General features: G+C 35.0%; 1 protein-coding gene across 4 annotated transcripts in view; it reads right to left on the reverse strand.

The window, feature by feature from the left end:
• RFX3 (regulatory factor X3) overlaps positions 1-26,029 on the reverse strand; it is a 118,077-nt gene that overhangs the window by 29,529 nt on the left and 62,519 nt on the right. For 3 of the 4 annotated variants that reach the window (XM_065860857.2, XM_071802658.1, XM_071802660.1), the window contains exons 3-5: positions 24,524-24,621; positions 12,712-12,970; positions 3,516-3,590 (exon numbers count right to left, since the gene is read on the reverse strand). In XM_065860857.2, the coding sequence (XP_065716929.1) occupies positions 3,516-3,590; positions 12,712-12,970; positions 24,524-24,621 (432 nt within the window). The remainder of the gene's footprint in view (positions 1-3,515; positions 3,591-12,711; positions 12,971-24,523; positions 24,622-26,029) is intronic. The other variant, XM_071802659.1, reaches the window with a different exon arrangement.

A 26,029-nucleotide genomic window follows, 5' to 3' on the forward strand; every position in this document is an offset into this window, starting at 1 on the left:
TGCAGAATTATTTTGTGTTAGAACAGTGAACAAATTCTGTTCCATCCATGTTCAGTGTAACTTATCATGCAGAGAACATGAATATTTCTGTGAGCAACAGTCATGAAATGTTTCGGTCTGGACTTTTTCTTTATTACTAAACTGTTACGTACTAAAGTACAGATGATAACAAGTATATTGAATTTATAGTCACAGTGAGAAATTCACCAATGCAAACTCAAAAAACTTTACTACAATTTTTGGTCTAGACAATTCAAACATCATTTCTATATTTGGTTGTTACTAAAAATATGCCCGTAACTTTTGGTTCTCAAACATAAGCTCTAGAAAATCACACATGTATAAGATGCAAATGCTTCCAAGACATATAATATTTAGCTCATTTTGCAGGTAATTTTTCATTTCAAATAATCAAAATGAAAAAATACAGTTTGTCCTCTATGTATCATTTATCATATCATTATTTTTAAAGCCTTAACATTCACAACTGCTTTCAAATTTAGTATCTGCCATTTTGAAATAAAGTTGAAGAAAAAGCATAATTGTACACATCAAATTTTATCTGAATGCAATAAACTCATTTCACTAATGACCTGATGTAAGCCTGTCTAGGCTTAGAAACAAAGGTAATTATGTCTTTCAACTGTTGTATTATACGTATATTTAAAGTCTATTATTACATCTATATTTACATAATACATATTTATATAACATTTGTCATAGATTGTTAAATCTCTAATTTAATCAGAACAGACATGGAATGTGAAGTATTTCTGTTTTCCCTAAATGGAAAAGCTTTGTCAATCCCAAAAGACTAACAAACAAAAAATAATTACTTTCCAATTAAGTTCTGTGTGTAGCATTAAAGACATTTTCCTCCAGATGGTTTCTAGCCTATTATGAATCACTTTAAGTGCACTTCATTAATGATATGAATTTCTAACAGATGTTACTTCAACCATAACTTCAAAAATAAACCCAAACCAAAACAACAAAACCAACCAACCAATCAACCAACAAACCCCCCCTACAAAACAAAACAAATCAAAAGATAAGGGGAATACAATAATTTTGGCCCTGGGTGGAGTTACTGAGTAGCAAAGGCTTCAAGTAATTACTTGCTAGATTATAGCCTGAAAGAAAAAGTGCAGTTAATACATGATTTTAAAAGAAAAATGATCTCCAAACATTAGAAAACTATTGTAAACAACTTAACCGCCCCCCTGTTTTTCTACCAAGATGAAATATAATTCTAAAACTGAGTTGTTCAGGTTTGAATCCTGGCTTTGTAGTTTGTAGTATTGACCATACTGTATGGGTTAAGGTGGAGAAACATACGAAATATTTACAGAGTTGGACCTGTTAAATTGATTGTGACTGCAATTAAGCTGCAATGTTTATAAAGCATTCAACTATCAATTAACTAAACAAGTCAATCTCATGCAGAAATAAATCAGGAAATAACAGAAAACAGAGGAGAAATTACAAACTCCTTAAAATAAGCACACATGAATTTAGGCAAAGAAAAAATTCTAAAAACCTCATGGAAGTATCAAAAGGGAAAATCACAATCCCAAAACTGGTATTTTCCCCCTACTTGATGTAACATCTGTAAAGTGAAAGTTCATTAAACACATAATTTAGAATTATATTTCAAAACTTATTAAACCAAATTATTTAAATAAATGCTACACCATTAGAAGTCAGAATGAAGAACAGATTAAGACTAAGTTTGAACTTTCTTCATACTGCCCTTGAATTCAAAGGCAATTAGCATTGCTCTAAAAACAGGTAAAACATCAATTACATTTGAGCTAGATTAAGTTCTTTCAAAATGACCAAGGCTAGGAAAGACTGATCGCCACAAAAATATGTGGATATTTTCTTCCCACAGAGTTAAAAATACCAGAAAAATTTTGAAAATGCCTTCACAGTCAAGAAATAAATATCACAACAAGACTTAGTGGTTGGATGTGAATCTCATTATTAGGACAACTTGTGAATAGTACAAAGAACCAGGAATGAGTGGAACATAGTTCACTGGGGCACAGCAGCTTATCTTGTAATTTTTCTTGGTTTTTTTACGAAGATTCTGCACTTCAAAATGAGATTAATTGCAAACTTATAAATAGTTCAAGTGTTCCAACTCTTAACATATTTCTGACACTTTACAAAAAACAGTTACAGTGCCTTTAATAAACGACATTTAAATGATAGTTTTGATATTATCTAGTACTATCTACTATTAGTTAAGTAATCATTTTGGTACTTTCTATTATTCAGGACAATTATTTTGTAAACATCCAAGGTGGAATCTTCAAGTCCTTCTGTAAAACATTTTGTATAATTTCTGTAATAGAATTTTCCTCTTTCAATATTGGCATTTTCCAAATGAAAGAATAAAAGGTTGCTTAAAATTTCCACAAAATAATTCTAGTTTTGCCTTGGACATAATCAGAGCCATAGAGAAAAAATCCAAACACCAAACCTCCTAAAACATACATTTTTAATTTGATTTCTGACGGACAGCTTCTACTGACATATTCTTACATTAGGATCACAAACCAAACTTAAATTTCTTCTCCAAAACAATAAACAAATTTGAATTAATATAATAAGGCTGAGAAAGTAAAAAAAAGAAAGATGAATACAAACTAATCAACATGGCAAAAATACAAAATACAAAGCCACAAATGTAGACAGGGGAAAAAACAAAACAACAACCAAACAAACATTTCAAGAAAGGGTAGTAATCTAGTAACTTACAAAGCAATATTATTATTTATGTAATAAGTTTAAAATTAACTTTTGGGCTTTTTCCGTTAAAGTTACATATGATGGATTTTTCAATACATTTTGAGATCAAGTTTTTACCCAAATATCTTTTAGTTTCACATATGGAAAGTTCTTAATTGTAAGATTTGCAGAGCAAGAACAAAGGAAAAGGCAGCTGAGTAAGACATATTTGTGTACTTCAAGTTAAGAAACTGTTTTCATTTTTTTCCAGGTCATCAGAAGGATCTTTAGGATTCTTAAGTAATTTCATAATAAACATAATAAAATTAAGTTATTCAGAATATATGAAGAAACAACAAAAAATAATCTAAATATATTGCTTATGCATGCTGTTTATTTCTTCTCTTCCTCTTCACATGCCTCAAAACTAATACAGAGTACACTGACTTTGCTTTGTAGACAACTTTATTTAAAATGTCACAAGCCAGATATTTAAGAATTGTTTGAACTTTATCTTGAAATTTACACTGCAATCCGCAAAACAGTCAAATGTGTTAAGACAGGTGTAGAGCATTGCAAACAAGTAACACTCTGCAATATACCATAAAGACATTTCATCTGACAAAATTATGCCATGGGAGATGTAGTAGAAGGTTACAAGCAACTAAGATGAGAAGAATAAGAGCAAAAAGTAGTAAAAAAAAAAACCAAACATTTAGAGGCAGGCTAAGCATGCAGAACAAGCAAGAGAGAGTGTATGTGAAGAAGAGACAACTTACATGGCTGTTGAGAAGAGAGCTTCTGTGAGTGGACAGACCATCAGACTTTTGCAGTGTCTCAATCGCCATTTCAATCTGATAATAGATGTCATTAAAAAAAGGACTCAAGACAAGATAGTAAAAAAGCCTGATCAGAGAAGTTTTGACAGGTTGCTTACAGATCAATAGAAATGCCTTCTTTATTCCTGGCTATGGTATATGTTCTACTAAAAGGCCTCATTCCAGAGTCACAGTGGACACAAACCTCCCCAATGAGGACAGAAAGGCATTTAGCTTGCATATACACTGCCAGATCACCGTCTCAAAGTCTGTTTTACCTTCCAACCTGCTCAGGAAACTAAATAAGTGGATTAACTGGTGAGCTGCACTGTAACAGAAATAACCCTGATTTAACAAAAATGTCATTAATAAAATAGAAAACTAAATGCATCCCTAAAGAGAATTTTAAGAAAAGCCTCCAAATGTTTTCCCTCCAACTATATCATAAAGAGACGTGTACAGATTGCAATAAGAATTGAATTAGAAACAAAACTTCAGCACTCTGGAATCAAATCCCAAACCAAAATAATTCAACAGCTTTTCCACCATTAGCTTCACTGAGATAGGACATCACCCTTACTCCTGGCAGCACTCTTTGAATATCCCCAGCTGTTAAAGTAAACAGAAAGTCAGAAGTTATACAGACTTCATGATCCAGCCTTCGGAAAAGAAGATTTCTTCATAATAATTTTGCCTTTTAAAAGGAAAAAACATCACTACTAAAATACAAAGTAGTATTTCATTTCTTCAAATTAAAACGTGCAAATACTCTTACATCCTTTCCCATTCTTTTCCTTTTTAATATCAATGGATATTTTGATCAGTTTGATAATAACAGCATTAAAGAAAAAAAATAGAACCTAGCTGTAATTTAACTGCAGAGCTAGACAAGCAAAAACAACAATGAAAATGACAACGGGATGCACAGTAAGAAAAGGCATGCAATTAATTAACTACATTAAATGGCCAAAATGAAAGCAATGGAAACTACCACCTGTACGTTTCAAAACACTCATCATGCTCCACATAGATATTTTAATGACCTCTCCCTATCCTACTCCATATATCACAATATTACCCATAATTTCACTGGCATAATTTATCAATATTGGCTAAATTCACATTCTGTATAGTAGAAACTGAAAAATACTGCACTTAATATTTGAATTTACTGTACACATCAAATTAGTTTCTCCTTTTTTTATGGGGCAACTGCCAAGTATCTTATTGTAATAATTGTGAGGGATCACTTCTGTCTCTCTCTTACAACTGTTTAATATTAGCTATACAAGCCTGTTTATAAAAAGTATGCTATTGAAAATAGGCAATTACTATGTAAGAAAACATTTTTACATGACAATAATGTTTTCTTTTAATATTCTGTTTTCTTCTTGCTTCAGTGGAAAATACTGTGTGGTAAAAGTATTCAACCACACATGAAAGATCAAATTTTAAAAGCATGAAGTATACTAAAAACTATAAGCTTTAAACATCATCATAGTATGGTCAACTTCCTATACACTGTAGCCATAGAATCTCCCTTCTTAACATAATGGTACAATCAAACAACAAAGACCACATACACATTTAAATCCTAATTCTGGATCTTAGGTTATTGTTCCAAAATGCCCAGCCCACAGCAGTACGTTTGCATTGAAGTTACAACTCCTGCTGCTCCTTCCCCTACTGCAGTGCTGTCATTTTGTCACCGCAACTGGTGGCATTGTTTGCTCAGTAGTCATAACTGTACTTGAAAAAGTGGCAAAAAAAATGACACATATTATTCAATGCCATATTTTTTCAATGCCTTTTGTTTCATTTTTGCTATTTGGGGGATTTTTGTTCCTGGGGTTTCTTTAAGTAGATTTCACCAGTACGGCCACTGAAGACAACGAATCTGTGTTCACTTTTACTGAACAGCATAAGCCAAGCAGTGCTGGTAACCACTAAAACATGTTAAATTAATTAATCAAGCTCAGAAAGACATGTGATCTGTTTAAAATGAGTCTTCATCATATTCTACTATGACAATCTTCTCAAGAGAAATTACTTTTGCTACTAAGTATCTTGTTCAGTATTTCTAGTCTAAATTTTGATAAAATGAACTTTCAGCTTTATCTAACATATACCTATCTCTTTAATGACAGATTATTTATAGTAAGTTGTTCTGAGGATGTCAGGATATAAAGAAAACAATCTACAGAAGTTTAAACTCTAAGGTTTTGCTATTAACCTGGATATACCACAATTTATTGTCTTTCCCTGTTTGCATCTGTAAACCACCCTCTACCAGCAGCAAAGCAGACAATTTTAGGTGGTATCTTAAAATTCAATACATCGTTGCATCATGTTCAAAAAGACAGCTCCTGTCTATCTCCACAGGCACCTCCCATTCAAAATGCCTTTCATTCGCTTTCAAAGCTTTGCCCTTTAGGCTTTAAAGGATGTGAAATTCTAAGCGAGCTTACATCACATGCTCAATTATGAAGGAACTACTAATTCATCATACATGTACAAGAAAGATTAATTTGGTGCAGCTAGCTCAGTCCTAGGTATTTGTGACAACTGTGCTTACCTACATAAGGTGTATATACATCATGAAGCCACCTGAAGCTACAGGATAAATGGACTCAGGGCTTTTGAAAATGTGACACTCTCTTTTAGGATGGCACAAACACTTATTATTTACAGTGGCTTTTAACTCTGTTTCAGGACAGAGTATTCATGTATGTCATACAGTTTTCTGAAACTTATGCCACAGGGCTGTGTTAGGCAGAGAAGCTTAGCCAAGAAAAAGAAGCTTGAAAAATGAAATAGTATTGACCACATCAGGAGAACTCAGGTCTACAGCTGGAAGAATTATATCTAAAATATTTGCATGCCTCACAACAAATCTGTAGCAACACTTTTAAAAAGGTTCTATGAAATTTTGCTCAAGAGAATGAAACAGTACTATAAAAAAGGCAGGATACATTTTTAAGCCTTCCAGAATGAAAGAAACGTAAATACATAGAAAAGAATACAAGAAGATGTAAAATAGGAGTGGTACGCTGACTTAAAAGAATGCTGATAAACATTAAAAACTTAGAAAAAAAGCTTTTTTTCCTCCTAAAATTGATTATTTTCTAGTTACAACATCCAAGTTTAATATACATAATAGATGTTGGTCAACATCTCTGCTACAAATGCACACCTCCAGCAGTCTGCATGCACAAAAAGCACACATACTGACCAATGAATACAATGTTTTCTAGTTATTACAAAAGTATATACTAAGTCAATGTTGGGGGAAATAGCGCACCTAACAGCCATAGGCTGGCAAAATAAAAAGTGTTTGTAGTTTAGGTGAGATTATTTTCTCCTTCCCAAATTTTCAAATGAAATATTGCTGCTTGTGTTTATCTTCCTTGCTGAACATTTTCAAACATATGGTCAAATCACCCTCTCTCTCCTGGATTATTTGTATACCTCATCTCTATTATACACATATTCAAACGGATTCTAAACTTCCTTTCTCCATAGTTATTCTCCCCATATTTGGTACAAACACTTAAAGGACTCTTGTTAAGCTGATTGTATGGACTTCTAGAACATAAACGTTTCACCTACCACTGAAGAACACATGGAAATGCACTCGAGTTACACCAGAAAATTGAAGTTGACAAGTTAAAAGGAAAGTTTAGTTCAGATTATTATTAAAACCAAATTTGAAATTCATGGCAAGACAGCCTTAGAGAGATGCAGAGTAGCCATTTAAGAACAAAAGTGTATTTAATCAGAAACAAAAAACTCCAATCCTTTAGAAATGTGATGCCTCTAAGCCATTGATAATCAAACTGTTACAAGAACATCAGTGGCAAGTCACCTTGCATCCAGCCTACACATTTTTAAATAAAAGGAATTAATAGAAATCCTTCTCACAAATTCAGCTATGCCTATTTTAGTATCTTATGATTTGAAAAAAAATGTGTTTCTTATATTATTTTTTAATTAGTAATGGGAATGCTACAATGGAATAAACTGGGTTTCCAACAACACTACATCTTCATTTTTGATACACAAATACCAGAAAAAAATATTCAATTGCCAAAACTGGAAACAACCTATGAGATGCTACAGAGCTTTTTATGCAGAAAACACACCACAGGCCCATGATTGAAAGGTGAAATCAGACTGTATCAGAAGAGAAACATAGGCAGGTGAAGCCAGAATGCAGACAGGGTAGGTGTGCCTGACCTTTCTAGGGTCATTCTCCCTTTTCTCCACAATCTTTGTCTTGTGAAAAGGGCACAGTCTCCACTTAAGACATCACAGTGGAGCAGCAAGGCACTCAAAGCAGTGAAGAAACACATAAATCGTTCTGGCCACACATGGCTAGACTGAAACCCCTCTGTTGGACTGGAAGAGAAAGGGAGAAGCTATGATGCTCCACAGGTCTGGATGGTAAACCGAAGCAGGAGGAAAAGTCTTGGAGGCAGAGATTTATAAACTTCCCACCTCTCCAGTTCATATCACAGAAATGCAGGTTTTTTGGTTTTGGTTTTTCTTTAGCAGCAGTAGTGATTAACCACTCTCATGGCTCATTTAAAAGCAGAAAAAAAAAAACCAAAAAAACAAGAGCTAAAAAATCCCATATCTCCTTACTTGTATCCAGAAATGGATGGCTTTTTTCACTAAAGATGTCACCGTGCTCAATTGAAGTAAATGTCTTGCTAGTATAAGAGTTCAGATCAAATAATCTAATAATCCCTTGTAACATAAAAATCTGTACATCTTTGGTTGGATTGGATACTGTTTGTGTTACACTAAGATGGATCCAGCTAAATAAAACTCACGAGAAAAGTTGGGGAATGGAAGAGGAAAAAGTTCCTCTACCAAGAAAGATATTAATGAATAAAATCTCATCTCAAACTGTTTTCCACATGCTAACCCCTCCACCTTTAATGGATTATTGAAATATCTGTTATTTTTTGTTCTTTAAATAATTATACTTCCACTGAAACCATATTAACAGGATATGATATTTACACTGGGCCTTCTTTCTTCTTCTTGTTCTTCCTCCATCAATTATGACATATTTTGCATAGGTACCATCTTTCCTTTAGAGTTAATAGCAAATTTTGCACACTGTGCTTACTACCAGAAATAATAATTTGTAGTGATACATTATATCCATATTAATTTTACTTTTATTTTCATGGACAGTTAGATTTGCACTGAAACAGGACAAAATTATGCAACAGCATAGGTCTTATCATTGTAAATGACTGATGAAGGACAACTATAATTGCAGATCAGTCATAAAACTTGTTAAAAACCAAGACTAATAGATGAGAGCCTCTCACTGTCTGACAAGCAGAAAAACAGACTTATGACAAGAAACCATATGTTTTTTTTAACCTTGTGATGTTATGAAATATGATGATTAGATAATCCTGTTTTATCACAAGGTAAGTCCTCAGACAGTTACGTATGGAAAAAAACATGGAAGGCGATTTAGAGTTCAGTATTAACAGGGCAATCCAATTTTCTAGTTAGTCTCTTAATTATAGCTTCCCCTTTTTTAATGATAGCTGCCAATAAACCAACCAGACAACTCTTTCATACAGGTTTCAACATGCAAATTCATTTCAAATACACATCTATTTAGGTTAAATCACTTCCTTTTCAATGCAATCACAATTTATTCTTGACTAATCCACATATATTCACACGAAAATGGTTACTTTAGAAAGCTGTTTATGTACCTAGTATCTTATATACAAGGTCTTATAATCCTAATCCCCTTCTGTTTCAGAGAAAAAAAAATCCTTTTTAGCAGGTAGGAGAGTAGTTTAATAGGTCAGCAAAGAATATAATGGGAGGAAGCAATGAAATTGATGGAAATGAAAATAGTACAGACCATGCTAACAAATGTTCTTCATGCATACTAACATAAACCACTACTATAGATACACTGGACTAGTTTTCACAATGCACAATTCTTAATATTTTGGCTATTAAAAGACTGCTATTGCCTGCTATGGCTGCAGGATACCGTTCCTGAATCAATGTTCAACAGAAATTAAAATGAATGAAATGTTACAAATGAAATATTAGCTCTTCATTAAACCCAAAGCAGAATTCAGAATTGCATTAAACCATAAAGATAATAAAGTGAAGACAGACTTAAAAGTAACAAGCATTTAAGCCTCTTTTAATGATTTTTTTATAAACCAAATAACATATCTGGTGAAAAGTAAAATAGATTTTAAAGTTTTGTTTATCTAAAATATAGTTAATATAATAGACTTAATTTATACTTTTTACTTTTAACCTGAAACTGGTTGGTTTTTTTGTTTCTTTTAACTTAAGCTAGATCTATCAGAAGTAGACAACATCAGTAATACAATTAATTGATTTGTTACAGAAGGTAGTGATTTCATCAGTGAGGATGAATAACAACAAAACAAATGACATTATCAGTTGAAAAGAATAAACAGAACTTGTACCTCTATGGCAAAAGCAAAGAGAGCTTGTGACAACCACATGTGTTAGTATAAGTTCTTATTCTTTTCTATATCCTTTGTCTCCATATGAAACTTCTCCAAACCAATTCAAAATTCAGAAATATTTTCTGAGTAATTATACTAGCAAACTAGCCTGGACACATATTATTTTGATATCTCAAATAAATTCTCTACACAAGAATGAAAAAAGTAATGATGGTAAAGATTAAATGAGGATCACAAGTGAAACAAGCTCTACCTATGTAACGAGCAATCTAATAAAATACTACATTGCTCTATTTTGCATAGTTTAATTATGCCCTCAGTAAAACTAACACAGAGCTAGTGCTTTAAAAATTACAGTATAAGCTGAACCTTTTGTGTTTCAATAGACTCTTGAATATTTCAGCTGTACCATGCATACCAAGAGTCTAAAATTACAAAATCAAAAATCATGTTGTGTCCCACTTCCTCAGTAGGGAATGTAGTGCTAGTATATTCTGAAGTCTCATACTTAAAGAACTACACTACACATAATAAACAGCACCTTAAAAATACAGAGGAAACTATTGTAGTGTTAAAAATTTGATTTAATAACTGCAATCTAATTGGAAGTATCTTTTTTTAAACTTCTTTCTAAAGGCAAGTTGATATAGCAGAGTATAGCAGTCACTTGCAGCAACTAAAACAGGCTATTTTATGACACATGAAGCAAGAGAAAGAGGTTGCTGAACGTATGACCCTTAAATTTTGGCAAATTTTACTTCCAATTTGGGGAAATAATTAAAAAAAACATTAATTTGCAAAATATAGCATGTAGTTTTGATATCATTCAAATAATTCTAGGATATGCAACTTCAATGTAAGGCTGCTACTTTTCGTTTGTATTTACTGGATGTATTTAAGCCTCACTTGATTTCACATTCAATTAAGCATATCTACCAACTGAATTCTATTTTCAGTGAATAAAACAAAACTTACAGCACAATATGCAAAACATAAAAAAGCATTTGTTCACATTTGATTAAGGAGAAAGCCAGCATGATCTCTAAAACAGGCAATACTTGGGTTCAATGGCAGAACAATTTAAAACAACTAAGAAAACACATGAATATCATCACCATTTAAGTATTTAAAGAAACATCACTTTTCAAATTCCATTCTGTCTAGAAGACCTATTCCTTATTTATGCCTATCATAAACTCTTTGTTTTGCCTGTACTTGGCAATCATAAAATCAGGTGAAAATTTCCAAGAAATATCTTCCAGATAAGTAAAATGAAAGAGTACTTTAAAGGAGAAAACAAAACGGTTAACTTATTTAATTGAAAGAATCAAAAGAGGAATGCTGATCTTTTCAGAAACTCTGTTATTCTATTAAAGTCAAATAAAATACAGGCAAATGTTAATATACACCTTTTTTTCATTTTGCAACTAAAACATAAAATTCTCTGTTGCTGGCTGAAAGCTTGTACATGTTACTGATATTTATACTATCCATTAATTACGATTCTTTACAATTTTTATCCTCAAAAAATAAAACTACCGTTTTTAGATTAACTATTTTTTCCATTGTACAAAAATATTTGTGTTTACCTATACCAACCAAACATATATATATATGTACCAAACATATATATATACCAAAAATAACGAGATTCTATCAGATCACCTAAATTATCCAATGTTATCATAAATGTTCATCACGATTTCAAATAGAATAATATTAGATTTTTTACTCATTATATTAGTTCCTAAAAATGAAGCCCCCTAATTTCATTGCCCTTTTGAGTACCGATGAATGTGTATTCTTAATGATACATTATCTCCTTCACGATATTTTTCGACTCTTCCTACTCTATGTTTCACATTTCTTTTCCCCATTACTTCCAAATCTCTGCATTCAGACCAGAATACACAGAAGAATTAGGTAAAAGTATTAATGAGGGCTATGCAGCAAAGCTAGATAAGGTATAAACCCTTATTGAATAAGCTCTTAAGGGAAAGTTCCGTGTCCACAATATTATCTATCACAGTTGTAACAGAATGTATCTTCCCATAAGACAGTTCCACAATCAGCTTTTTAATCTGGAGCAGACTTTGGAGATATATTAGAGATGAGTAAGAACAACATCTTAAAAGGTAGTATCTCAATATGCTGAACAACTTCAAATATTTTTAAATAAGTGAACAAAGCTACACTAATATTGAGAAACAGATACCTTTCTGTAACTGACATTATTTAACATTTACATCTAACATAGTTACACTTGACAACACTGAGTTTTTCTTATGTTTTCAGAAAAAATACAAAATGTTAAAAGAGGCTGGTTTACTTCCCAACCTGACAAATATACAGCTCAGACAAACTACTATGTGAGCATTCCCAAAACATTCACTGATATTACCTGAATGCAAAAATTTAACCTATGAAATGTAAATATTTGCAATCTGTCAAGGGAAAGTTTGCCTTCAAGTTTGTTTTTACAATATTCTTATTTCTGTATCTTACATATCTATATATATTTATTACTTATTTTATAAAAAGTACTTAGCCTGACAGCATAATATTGATATACATTCTGTCAGAAAAAAAGTGTCAGTCTGCAGGAACATCTAAGTGACTAAGAAACTAGTCTCAAAGATTTTGCATCAGTCTGAAATACTTACTGTCGCTGGGGAGGCCCGCGTTGTATGAGTCACTGAATGACCAGAATTTTCCATAGAATTGCCAATCAGATAGGTCCCTCCTGAGCTGCTAATGAGTTGTCCGCCTGTGACACCCATCTGAATCCCTCCAGTGCCCACCATGCTATGAGATGAGACCACTGTTGTCACCTGTGCAGAACTTCCTTGAGTATCAAAATAATTTCCCCCAGTGTTTTGGCTGTACATCTGGGTTTCTGTGTAAGGATAAGTTGTTGATCGGCTTCAAGAAAAGAAAACAAAAAGGAAAAAAATTATTGGTATTGTTCATTTAGCTGAGGGAAATGCTACAATTCTAAAAGTGTGTGTACAATAGCTATAATCAAATGAGACTGGGAAACAATCCCTGCCTCCACAGAAAATAACAGTTAATCAAGTCAAAGCACTAAATAACTAATTCAGTGACGGCGGCAAACCACGTATGCGCCAAACCTTACAGAAAAAATAATTAGTCTTACCTGAAAAGGAGAGAAGGCAAATATGACAAAGAATTGTGCAGACAGGTAGAAGAGCTCATCCAATTGCTAATCTATTGCAAAGCAATTTATACAGCTCTATCTGCTTTCACTTTTTTTTTTTTAATCTGACAGTAAAATTTTGAATTTGTCTGATGTTGTATATTTTACATATTGAGCATGTTGCAAAATTCCAAACAACTCATACAAATGTCAGCCAAGAGAGTCCTAAGTTCAAGAACCAATGCTATCCACTGTTCTTAAACCATTAAACCTTTTGGTTAAAGCTCGAAATTCTGAATTCATGGATATTTTGCAAAGTGCAGTTATTTTTACAGAATGAATTCAATATTTGGCACAAATTGATGTTACAATTAAAAAAAAAATATTTAAGGAATAACACCAAAACAGAACTATGACTTGTAAAAAGGTCACAAAGATGAAAGAAGGTATGCAACAGTAACATTTTAAACATTACTTTCATCTTTGAACCATTCATGCCTCAGTAACCAGACAGTTCACTCTAACAAACTATTCAGTTACTGAAACTTTGTATCATATGTTTCACATTCTTAGTCACTTATCTTGAATCATTACTCTTCATAGTTTATTTACAGTTTTTGAATACGTATTTGTGCCCATGTACTAAATTTGATCTTCAAAATCATTAAGTAAACAGAATTCATTGATTCAGAGGCCGGATTCCTCATTTTGGAAAAGTCTGTTTGGAAATTTTACTGTGTTTTGTGAATGCTAAGCTTTGCACCTTGGCAAGCAAACAGAAAGGTGAAAAGATAAAACCTACTCAGTTTACTCAACAATTAATCTTCTTATTTAAGCAAAAAATATGTAATATTGCTTGTAATCAACAGGCAACATCATTTTGAAATTCAAAGTTCTCCGTTAACTTGGAGTTTCATATGCTAGGATGTACTTTGTCCAAGTAAATATATTGTAAAAGTATAATGATTCAGAGAAAACAGAGAGGTGCCCAATCTTCACGTAAGTCTCCAATTCATTTACTGTAATCAACCAAAATACAAAATCATGCAACACACCATGCAACTAAGTAAGTTCAGCAAAAACATTTTTGTCCAAAAACACAAGAGGAGGAAGCAGCATCCACGTTTTTGTGCAGTGAGCTGGTGATTAATACACCTATCCAGGAACCTGAAGTCAGGCTTTTTTCCTTTTATCAAGGCAGGGATTAGTTTCTTATCAATGTATAGAAAAGGTTGTGGCAATTTACTGCTTGTTGTTGTCATTTTTTAATTATGAAAACTTACACAAGATTAATTAATTGGTAAACAACAGAGTCAGAAAATAGTAAGAAGAGTAAGAATGACTTAGCCTCAGAAAATAATTACTTTTGTATAAGTGAAGAACCTATGGCACCTTATCAACAACCGAAGTCAGAACTTCTGTCATATTAATTATGGACAGAACTGGTTACCCTGTCCTCTTCAGAGACTTTAGAAACTCTAAAACTTTACTTTTAAAATCGTAAATGTTTTATATGGCTCATACTACATTATTTGCTCTCATCCCTCCTTAAGCTACTTAAACATTTTCCTTTTTATTTTGAATATTTCAAAAGCCTCAAGATTAGCTGCAAGAAACTTGAATTTAATATAAAATAAATGCCTTGTGGTCTACTGAAAACAAAGCAAAATAGTTCTTTTAGATATTAATGTTCAAGCAGACAGTTGATCTATTAACATTTCTTTGGGAGTGCTAAAATCAGTTGATCTTTGCATTGTATTATTAATAGTAACCTGCACATGTGTTTGCGTACCATACAGGTCCCAACTGATTTGTTTTATCAAGCCAAGATACCACTGTGACATGTTGTGATACCACTGCGATATTGTTTATCTTGTGATAAGCAAGATAACCACTAGCAGAGCCGGTGTTGCTCTCAGAATCACACTATTTACAGAATGTCACAGGACAATTTAGGAAAATGTAGTGATGGAAGCTCAGGGGAAACAGTTCATGCAAAAGACTGCCAAGGGACTGAACACGGTAATTTTTCCCAAAAGAGAAACTTGGTATCAGTATCAGGTATCGGTAAGGAAAGGAACAAAAGGACAAAGCCATTGTTGACAGTAAAAATGAACATGGCTAGAGGAAAAAGACTGTCCAAAAGATGTGAGGAGAACAAATCTCACTCGAAGTGGAATTCAAGAGGCAGATTTTGAAGCTATGCAAACCCTAGAGAACACTCAAAATTTCACAAGAAAATTAAGTCACAGGCTAGGTGTGGAATAAGGAGAAAATAGGAAATGTTTGTTTGCTTTTACCTTGTTTAGATCTGTATATCATGTATAGTCTCTAAGCAAGGACTGATTGTGTCAGAACACCTACATTTACTTGTAACAGTACTTCATACCAATGGGTCAAGAGTGATCATTGGGGTACACCAATGGGTCACATTCCAAGATAAACACACTCTTCCCTTTGTTCTAATAACCAGCAAGTTCTGATAGAACACCTGATTATTGAAGATTATTAAGCAAACCTTCAGCAGTAGAGATCAACAGGATAATTAAAAGTGAGATAAATCCACTGTTATTACTACACGCAATAATAACTGCGCCTTAGCAAAGAGTCTTTTAACTTAGCCTTAATATGAACATATTCATCTGGAAATTAAAAAAGCAGCAGGATGAGTTGATGTTTTGGACAGCAGTGACTCAAAGGTTTTAAGGTCACTGCATACAATAACATGACCCCTCTACATAAAGCTGTAGCAAAGAGGAAAATATGACATTATATCTTTCAGACACACAGAAGGGATAACCTGAAATATGGAAGTGATCTCTGCATAGGATTTGTAGCACAAACATGCCATACTTTCTCAAATAGTCTGACATATATCATATAGTCAGTTCTTTACCATTGCAAAGGCTGTAAAAGAAGTCCTAGCTCTTCTTTTCTTTAACAGCTGAAGATAAAGATGTTCTAGGGACTAACCTCAGTGTAACTTGAGGTCTTCTGGCTCTTTATGAGAACACCTTGGTGATATACCGTGACTTGAGATACAAGTGAGGCAACAGAATCTAACAGTTCCTCCTATCAAAACACTGGCAATGCAATATTTACTAGAATGTGGCATTACAAAGCTCAGCACAGTTACTAATAAGTTTGAAGTCTAAGTAGTTAGGCTGCAGAACCCTAGTTTCCAGAAGGCTGTGCAAACTAGATGACGTTTGCCCTGAGAGCAAGTCACACACAGTAAGACACTGCATGAATTCAATTTAGATTAGGCAAACCCAGATTAAGTTTCCAACTGGGAATTTATGGGACCAGCATGAGTTGGGCTAGGAATGCAGAGTGCAATAGTTCAAGGCATTGTCTATTATGCCTTACTGTTTACATACATTTGCAATGATCTGCAAAATATAATGCTAGGAATGTAACACATGGAGTTGTGCTATAAAGTTGTTAATAAAGTATTTTTGGCACATGAAAACAGAAAATATCTAAGTTCAGTAAGCGTCAGCATTACCACACAAATTAAGTGTAATGCCTTGCAATACATTACAGACACTGACATAATGTTACCAAGCTTCACTTTGAAAGACACTTTTGTCCCTTCAAAGACACCGACAGTTTGAAGAAAGAAGACAAATAAAAGCAGTGGTACAGAAAGAGTAAAACATGCTGTTGTCCCCCCTTAGTTTTCAGTGCACACATGCACACATGGGATATCATTTATTCCCACCTGCATCTATGATTTGCTTCTATGTAAATCTCAACAATCTGCTCTATTGACTACTATAAACCAGTGTTCCTGCTATGCCATCATGTCTTAGTGATTTACATAGACTGATCACGGCCCCATATTTTTTGGGAGCAAATAGCTGATGGGACTGACTTACCTTTCCCATAATTATATTTGCCCAGAAAACATCATCTACAGAATTACACTGGTTTTATGAATTTCTTAGAAATGTGTGCCTTGCTGAAAGATTTTTCCACCACTCTGTGTTTTAGTAAAAAATCCAAACATATTTATTTCCTTTTCTGGAAACTGAGAAATTTAGAGTGTCTCTAAATAAAAATTCTCAAATCAGGTTTTAGGTTGAAATTATATTCCAGTAACTTCTGTGTCTTGCAAAAAAAGTAATTAACTATTGAGTTCCTATCACTCTCTGTATGCACTCACTTGGAAAACTCAAATCTTGGCTAAAATGCACACAAATCTCCTTTTTTTTTTTACTTGAAGATGTACACCATTTATACGGTAACTTGAAATACCAGCATTCCTTCACAGTGGCTACAGAAGAAGAGCATCTTAATTCAAACAAGAAAACAACTGATTTTTTTAATTTTTTCTTAATTTTTCTGTAATTCTAATTCAAACAAACAGGTAACAAAATAGCTATTTTCTTACTCATCAAGTAATAACTTCAGAATTAGTCTTCTCTGTTTTGGTATATATTACCCACATAGCTTAGCAGGCGGGCATGTATGTATTTTTCACTGTAATGAAAGTTCATCTTCTACAGTACTTAATTAACAAAGTTTATTTTCTGGGATATAAATATTAGATGAAAAAACTAGATGAAAAAAAATATTTAATTTCATTTATACGTAAAATAGCTAATGCTCATGACAATGCTATGGTATTGCAATATGGTAGAAAACCTCTGTGCATGAAAGCCAGGAAAGTCTTTCATGTCCAAAAAATATCCTCAAGCTCCTGTAAGATTTCAGTATAATCCTCCAGTCCTAAGACTGATAGTGAGCTTCACAGAAACTAGAGAATGGAATCCTTTGTCTGACATGGAGGGAAGGCCTGACCTCAGCCAGTGCAGCGCTGCAGCCTCTGGAGGTGGTGCCTCATGAGCAACAGGAGGAAGGAGAACTGCCATATACCCTGACAACGACCAACAGAACACATGACAATGGAGAGGGCTGAATCACCTGTCTCACTTTGTCTCATACAATCTCCCGTCTCTCCACAAAGAAATCTACTCCTGTAAGCAGAATATTAATTCAGCGCTTTTTAATTACAGATCAAATCCCAAAGAAGCCATAACCTTATTTCACAAAAGCCTTCTCAATTGATCTAAAGATAGGTATAGGTGGAAGACCTGATAAGACAGTAAGTCATCGTTACATTTCACCAGTCTCCCTTTATCAAACGGAACTGCTAAAACCAAAGATCAACACCGACACTATGAAGGGGTAATTAACGCATCTATAACCAGAGAGCAAAAATTCAAAGTAAGGTTTCCACTGTAATAGTGAATAATTGCCCTGCTGTATACATATACGTTTATCTATACACACAACTTATACAATCTAGAAAAAGCCTTGTAAAATTTACCAGAGAATTTTCCACATAAAGAAATCCTACTTGCCACATTCAAAAATTAAAGTAAATGTTTATGGCAGACATTCATTATCAATAAAAAAGATCCTCAACACTCAGCCCAAAAATTTTTCCACATGGAAATAAAGCAATAAAAGCACACTGTCACGGAGGCACCCCGAGGTTAATTTAAGGGACAACAGGGTCCAAAACAACTTTTATTAAACAGGTGAGAAACAGGGTTTTAGCACTCAAAAAGTGACTTAAATACAGGTTCGGATATCAGTTGAGGAAAATTATTAAGGGGCAGCAACTAATACAACAGGTGGTCCACAGAGTGCATGCACGTGGCTTCACCAAAACAATGCCGGAGCCATCTCTGAGTCCGGGAGGAGTACACACTTGCCTGTACACGGTGTGGGATTATTTTAAAGAGATACGCGATTCTGCGAGTGTAAATTTATAATACACTTTCAATCCTGCGAGGGTTAATACACGTTCAAGTGTGCACGGAATATTACACGTGCTTATGTGGGAGCACGGGAGGAAAATATACTCGCGATTGTGCGAGGAAATAATTTATGCATGTGCTCGTATTGAGCATGGAAAGTTACACGTGCAAATGTGCACAGAAAGTACGCGTGAAAACGAGCACGGAAAGTATAAATACACTCACAATCCTGCGAGGAGAAATTTTACTCACACAGGTGGCTTCAAGCGAAGCGGAGTCTCCCTCCCGGCGGGGGCTCTCGGCAGCAGCATCTCGATCCTGCTGTCCAAAAGACCCGCAACAATGGGCGGAGTCTCGACGAGAGTCCCGTTTTCTATTGGCTGATCAGACCTGACTGTAAGCATTCCAGAAGCTTCTCTGCACCCCCACCCTGGCTGTGGGGTGCCCCTGAAGCTTCTAAACATCCCCCACACTGCCCGCAGGCACCCAGCGGCTCCCTGGCGCCTCGGCACTCCCTTCTCCCAATGGCCCTGGCCAGGGGGCTCTGGGGCCAAACAAAAGAAGCTGTCAGCCTCAAACAGCAGAGAGAGAGGGAGATGTGCCTACTCCTTCCATACTGAAGGAGGGAGGGGGAGAGAGGGGGGGTTTGCATCCTGCCACACACACATAGTGCACAACTGCAGGAAAATCCCATGAACCAGGGAACAAAGTAAATTAAAACAGAGGAGAAATCTTAAAAATAATATTCTCAGGACCTGTAAGTTAGACAGATAAGGAAACCCTAGCCACAGACTTGTAAAAATTCACATGAAGTACTCCACACCTATATTCCAAGAAATATGCTATTGCCACTGTTAGGAACATGTCACAAGGGTTGTACTAAATCTGCAAGACCTCAAGACTTCGGCTTGTCAGGCTTCCTTTGTCTAGACTTGTCTGTGCTAGCCTAAAGCTTTGTTCTAGCTTATCTCTAACAGTAATTGTTGAACAATATGTTTCCATTTCAGCTTGGCTTGCTACAATTGCAATAGGATAAACAATCCATGACCGTAGATTAAAAATGTAGCAAAGAGGATCGCGGGTATGGGATGCCAGTATTCAAGAAGCATCCAGCAATTGTAAAACACACCATATATAGTAAATTCAGCTGTAATACTGAAATGGAAACCAATGAAGAATGAATGATTTGTAGACTGGGCTAGAAAACATATTAAAAATCACTGCAAGTGGACCCAGTGTGAGCAGAGAGCCCCGCACCACCCATTATACTTCTCCAAGCATAAGACCTATGGCGATGGTAACTCACTGTAACACTTTCTCAGATGGAAGCTGTTGACCTTGTATGCAGCAGGTAAAAGGGTAAGCATAACACCAGGGAAAAAGGGAAGTATGAGGAAAATAACTTTAAGTGTATTGATAATATTTCTTCAGTTTGACCGTTAAGATTTCAATTAGAGTAATAATAAATTCTTAGTTTTGCATAGAAGGTGTGTTTTGCCCATGTAAAACACACCTTTTGCAGTACAACAAACTGGTGAAGAATTAGGTTTGGACACAGCAGCAATTCTTGGACAATCCCAGCAATTAAAATCCTCTTTGCCAAACCAGAATTATCAGGCAAATGGTAAGAAGAAAGGTCATGTCCAGTATAGTGGACACACATGGCTTCTTAATACAGGTGCAGCCATGACATTCTTTATCTATTCTAAGCTGCCAGGTAAGTCTGTACATGTCATCACAACAACAAAGCATTTTTGTTTCACAATAGAGTGATATGCTTGACAAGCAAAATTGTTATTAAGCAGACAAATTGTAGATAATATAATTCAAATATTCTCATATTATACAATGTATGTGACAAGTTGTAGGTTACACCCATTGTATAATCATTATGCCTTCAATTATAATAAAACCAAATAACATTTAAGCATAGACAAATAATGATATAAAATGCGTGGGAAGCACTTACTTGCTTCTTTTCTTTAGAATCAAAAGAATCAGGTAACTCTTTCCTCCTATATATTCTAGCTGCATCTTTTGTTGCTATCATATATGGACTAACATCTATGCTAGTTTGCAAGAGCTTTATTTTGAAACAAAGAATAATTCTTTCATCAGACATGCTGTAACATCTATTCCAGATGCCTGTACACAGATTTAATGTCTCTACCCTAACTATGGGTTGCAAATTTCTTATTCCATTGCTAGAGCAGTACTGCTACTTGATAGACTATGAAATCATCCTATATCTCATTTTGAGTTAGAATTAAGATTTTGATTTAGCATGGTCGTAAAATAAATAAAACATATAACCAGAGGAAGACAACCCAAAAGACAAACCAGTGATCAATCACTCTAATAAGTTGCATGCTTTACAAACCTAGTCCTATTTTCTGAAACAGGTGATTTTCTGAAACAATTTCTGGAGTGGGAGTAAGTGGTCAAACTGGCCATAATACACTCCTGTGAATCTGTCAGGATCCACAAGGCTCATCTTTCACAGATTACAGTATGAAGAATAAAAAAGCCCTGCAATCTGAACACTTGCATAAATATTTCAGAACAAGAGAGGCTCATCTCTGTGTTTTCTGTCACAGCAGAACTTGACACAGTCTATGCCAGCTTCGTTTAGGGATATGATAAGCTTTTTATTCAATTCCAAATACTCTGAAATGTCACTCCCACATTGATGCAGCTCTGACCAAGCTAAGCCAGTGGCAAAACACGAAGAGGAGAAACAAATATTTTTAAAAAACACAGATCCTAGGTAATCATAAAATCAGCAAACAGAGAAACAAATCTTTAATCTCCGAAGGAAGCTAGCCATCAGCATCCCATTCTTCTTCACCTATCAAATAAATGGCATTATAACATGTCATACATATATTCAATAACTCTAATTTACAAATACTACATTCTTCCATTCTTAATCTGGAGTATAAGTGCATGTGTGAAAAGGTGTTTCACAATATAAAATCTTTTAAAATTCTGAGCAGAACCAGACTGGTCCTGTTCTCCATGAATGAAATAAAAATCTTTAGAAAGGTTAATGTTCCTAAAAGTATTGAATAACAAACTGGCTGTTCACAGTGCTGTTTTTCACAACAACATAGGTTTAATTTTTCTTCTATAGGAGGGAAAGACCATCTGGATTGGGCTTACTTCCTAAGGAGAGCTTTGTGGTTGTGTTAAGGAAGTCTTTTATATGCCATTGACTGATTTTGCAGAAACTGACAGAGGGATTCAGATACAGAAACAGAATAAAATCATGGAAATGTAAAGGTTTGTACTAAGCAGTCAGTAACATCTGGTTCTGTTTTTTCGAAGGACTCTACGCAGCCATCTATTAGACGACTCATACACTGCCAAAAGTGCATGTGCCAACAGCTCACATAAGAATTTACACGTGATAAATGAAAAGAGAAACTTGAATAATAGCCTATTTAAGAATCATTTATTTTGGAGGCTAACAGTGGACTCTCATGGTTGCAAAGATGTCATACTGTTGCTGCACACTGCTGTACAGCACATGCTAGAGCTCCAGTATGAACTGGAGTCAAAGACAGCCAAGCGGTCTGCTATAACTGATATCCATAATATGTTCTTCCTGATCCCTTTGACAGCAGAGTGCAGGTCATGGTTTGCTTTCACCTGTAGGGGTATCTAGTGCACCTGGAATTGACTGCTGCAGGGGTGGAAACACAGCCCTAATATTTGCCATACTCCTTTTTTTTTTTGCTGTACACGTTAAAGACCAGGTTTGGCTTTTTTTGCAGTTACAAAAATCAAGTAATGAATACTCTGACCAAGAATAAACGGGCCCTGCCTTTTGGCCAGGAGGAGGAAAGGCACAACTGGGTTTACTGGATTGGGTGGGTGAGATGGCCTGGCACATTAGTCTCCTGGAAGATAGCTCATGCCATTGTACCTGGGTCAGTCTGGAGAGGACAACGCAAAAAAATAAGCTTTACACCACAGCCAGGGACTATAGTCCCATGCTGGGTGCCAAAAAGGACTGTCATGGTTTAACTTCAGTCAGCAATGAAGTCCCTCACAGCCACTTGCTTTGTTCCCATGATGGGACAGGGGAAGAATCAGAAGGTAAAAGTGAGAAAACTCATGCATTGATATAAAGACAGTTTAGTAAGTAAAGCAAAAGCTGTGCATATGAACACAGCAGGGCTTCATCATGCATAACAGTAACTTGGGAAGACAATCACCATGTCTCCAAATTTCACCCCTTCCTTCTTCTTCCCCCTGCTTTCATTGATGAGCACAATGTCATATGGTCTGGGATATTTTTCGTCAGTTGGGGTCAGCTGTCCTGGCTGTGTCCCCTCCAAATTTCTTGTGCAACTCCAGCCTACTCAGTAGCGGGGCAGTCTGAGAAGCAGAAAAGGCCTTGGCCCTGTGTAAACTCTGCTCAGCAGTAACTAAACATCCCTGTGTCAACAGCACTGTTTGCAGCACAATTCCAAAACATAGCACCAGAACATGTACTATGAAGAAAATTAACTGTATCCCAGCCAAAACCAGTACAACAGGAAAATCTAATGCATATTTAAGACCAATTGTTTAGGATTTACAAGTGAGAAGAAAACAGAGAAGACAGTATGTGAAAAAAAGAATTAAGCACAATATGCTAGTAGTGATAACCAAAGAATGCTGCCAGTTCTAACATCAGAAGTCTCTGATCTAAATAATACTGCTCTTCTGGTTCACTTTCAGACTACCATCAACAAATAAGTACCTTCAGACAATGGAGAAGTTTTCAAAATCCTATTTCTTGCCAAAGCCAGTAACACAGAAAAAATGGCAAAAGGTAGGTGAATGAAAAAACAGGCAGAGAAGCTCCTTCCCAAGCAACATGATCCTACTTTGATGTTTGATGCTTCTCCAAACCAGGGATTAGACGAGGTAACTTCCAGGGGTCCCATCAAACCTAGGTTATTCTAAGTTTTTCAGCTTGTGTATTGGAGAAAGGAACTTGAAGATGGAAAAGCATGCTCAAGGAAGCATGAAATACACAATAATATGTAGAAAAGACTCTAAAGAAGCAGCAGAAGGAGACAATGTTACTCTCTTCTGCCTCTCCTCATTCCTTTGGAAAAAAATACTTATTTCACTAAACACAGGCATGAAATTACATTACTACTTTCTTTAAATAATGACTGCTGTTGCACCTTTCTATGCATTTGCCACTAGGACTGCAGCCAGGAAGACAGAAGCCCTGCCTTCTATCCTGAGGACAGAAGTTACACAGTATGTCCTATTCACAGAACCTACACATAAACTGAAAAGCACTTTTTCAAACAACATTACACTGTATATGTAATTTCATGTAAATTCAACTAAAACAATCACAAAAATTTTATTCACACAAAATTGTGCCTTAATAAAAATAGCATGAGTTCAGCTTCTCATAAAAAGAAAAAAAATTCTAAAAAAAACAGAACTCCAATTGAATAGTTTTCATTTCTAAGTGAAAATATATATTTGACTTCACATTTTAACAAACATTCAAATTTCAATCATTTGCCAACTTACATAGCTCCATTTGTGTAGACTGTGTCACTTCCCTCCACATACTGAACCTGGGCTGGGTAGACATGCTGTACCTGTTGCACAGTCTGCACTTGCTGAACCTGAAAACAAGAACACCAGAAATTCGGGATATTGTAAAGAAGGACCCATGCTTCAGTGCACCTAATGGCTTCTAAACAACATGGGATATCTTTGTTCTCATGATTACTAAAGGTATGTCATAACAACAGCAAAGATAGTTACTATTCTTACACAATATTTGTGCTGTTGGTCTGTTAAACGGAGCCCTAACATTGAAGATGCATGCTCATGGAGCATGCATACCTTCAGTGCCAAAGACAGAAATAAAGGGAAAGGGTAATAAAGATGAAATGAAGTGTAACTATGCTTTGCACCAAGCTGAAGAATTACATTTACTATGGAAGAAAGTAGTGTTTGGCCACAGGTACGCCTTTTCTTATTCCATTTCAGCCCTGAAAAGTACAAACCTTAAAATCACAGATCAAGTGTGTTGTAGTAAGTTTAGAAATAAAGGTTCACATTAAGATGGTTTAGCTTTCATTTAACTGGCGTTAAACTACAGCGATACTAGCTTTTTTCCCAGTAATGGTTTGACCCAATGTAGAATTACACATCAAAGCCATCAGAGCATTCCTGTTCCAGAATTTCATCTGCTATGAGAAACTCTGACAGAACCGGGTTTTACGTCAATGAGCTAAGCAACGGGCAGTAAGGCATGGATTTTATTCACAGATATTGCTGAGATGGAGTGCCTGTTTTGTAAAATCACATCAACACAAATCAATTCCCACGAGTCACATACTATGTAGGGAAGCTCCTTAGTATGCAAAGTTCCTCTCCAGTTTTAATTTTTTGTCTTCTACCACATTAAGGATTCAGAATTCCATATTTTACGCCTGTAATCACTTAGAAAAGCCATATTTTGGTTCAAGAGTTATCCAGAATCTAAAAGATGCAAAAGGACTTCGAGACTTCACAGACTGGCACAATTTTACCCAAGGGACTGGATAAAGAAAGTGTACATATTTAGTAAATAGATTTAATATAAATTACTTTTAAGTAACGTATTCTTCTCAGATATTTTATTATGAGGCAAATTCAGTCTGATCCAGTTGGTCCTAAGTACTGCAAACAACATAATCCCAGGTGAATCTGGGTTTCCTGTATTTGATGGATCATCTCCAAGAGCTCTTAGAGAATACCCTAATACATTCAGCTCTGCTTTATTTTTAAAAGATCTGTAAATAAGCACAGTTTTGCCAGTCTTTCATACCACTGTCTGAGACTGTAAAAAGAAAACCTACATTTTCACAGAAACCTTACCTTAGGTTGACATGAAAACATGAATTCTGAAAAGCACAAAATACTCAAGGTTTTGAGTGCAGCTATACTACCATGTTAGAAAATCAAATGTTTCTGCCTATTAACAGCAATAAGACACAACATGATGGTTAAATTATCTATTAAAATCCAAGGTTTGCTGATTTC

The sequence above is a fragment of the Patagioenas fasciata genome, chromosome Z, assembly GCF_037038585.1.
Source record: "Patagioenas fasciata isolate bPatFas1 chromosome Z, bPatFas1.hap1, whole genome shotgun sequence".
Lineage (NCBI taxonomy): Eukaryota > Metazoa > Chordata > Aves > Columbiformes > Columbidae > Patagioenas > Patagioenas fasciata.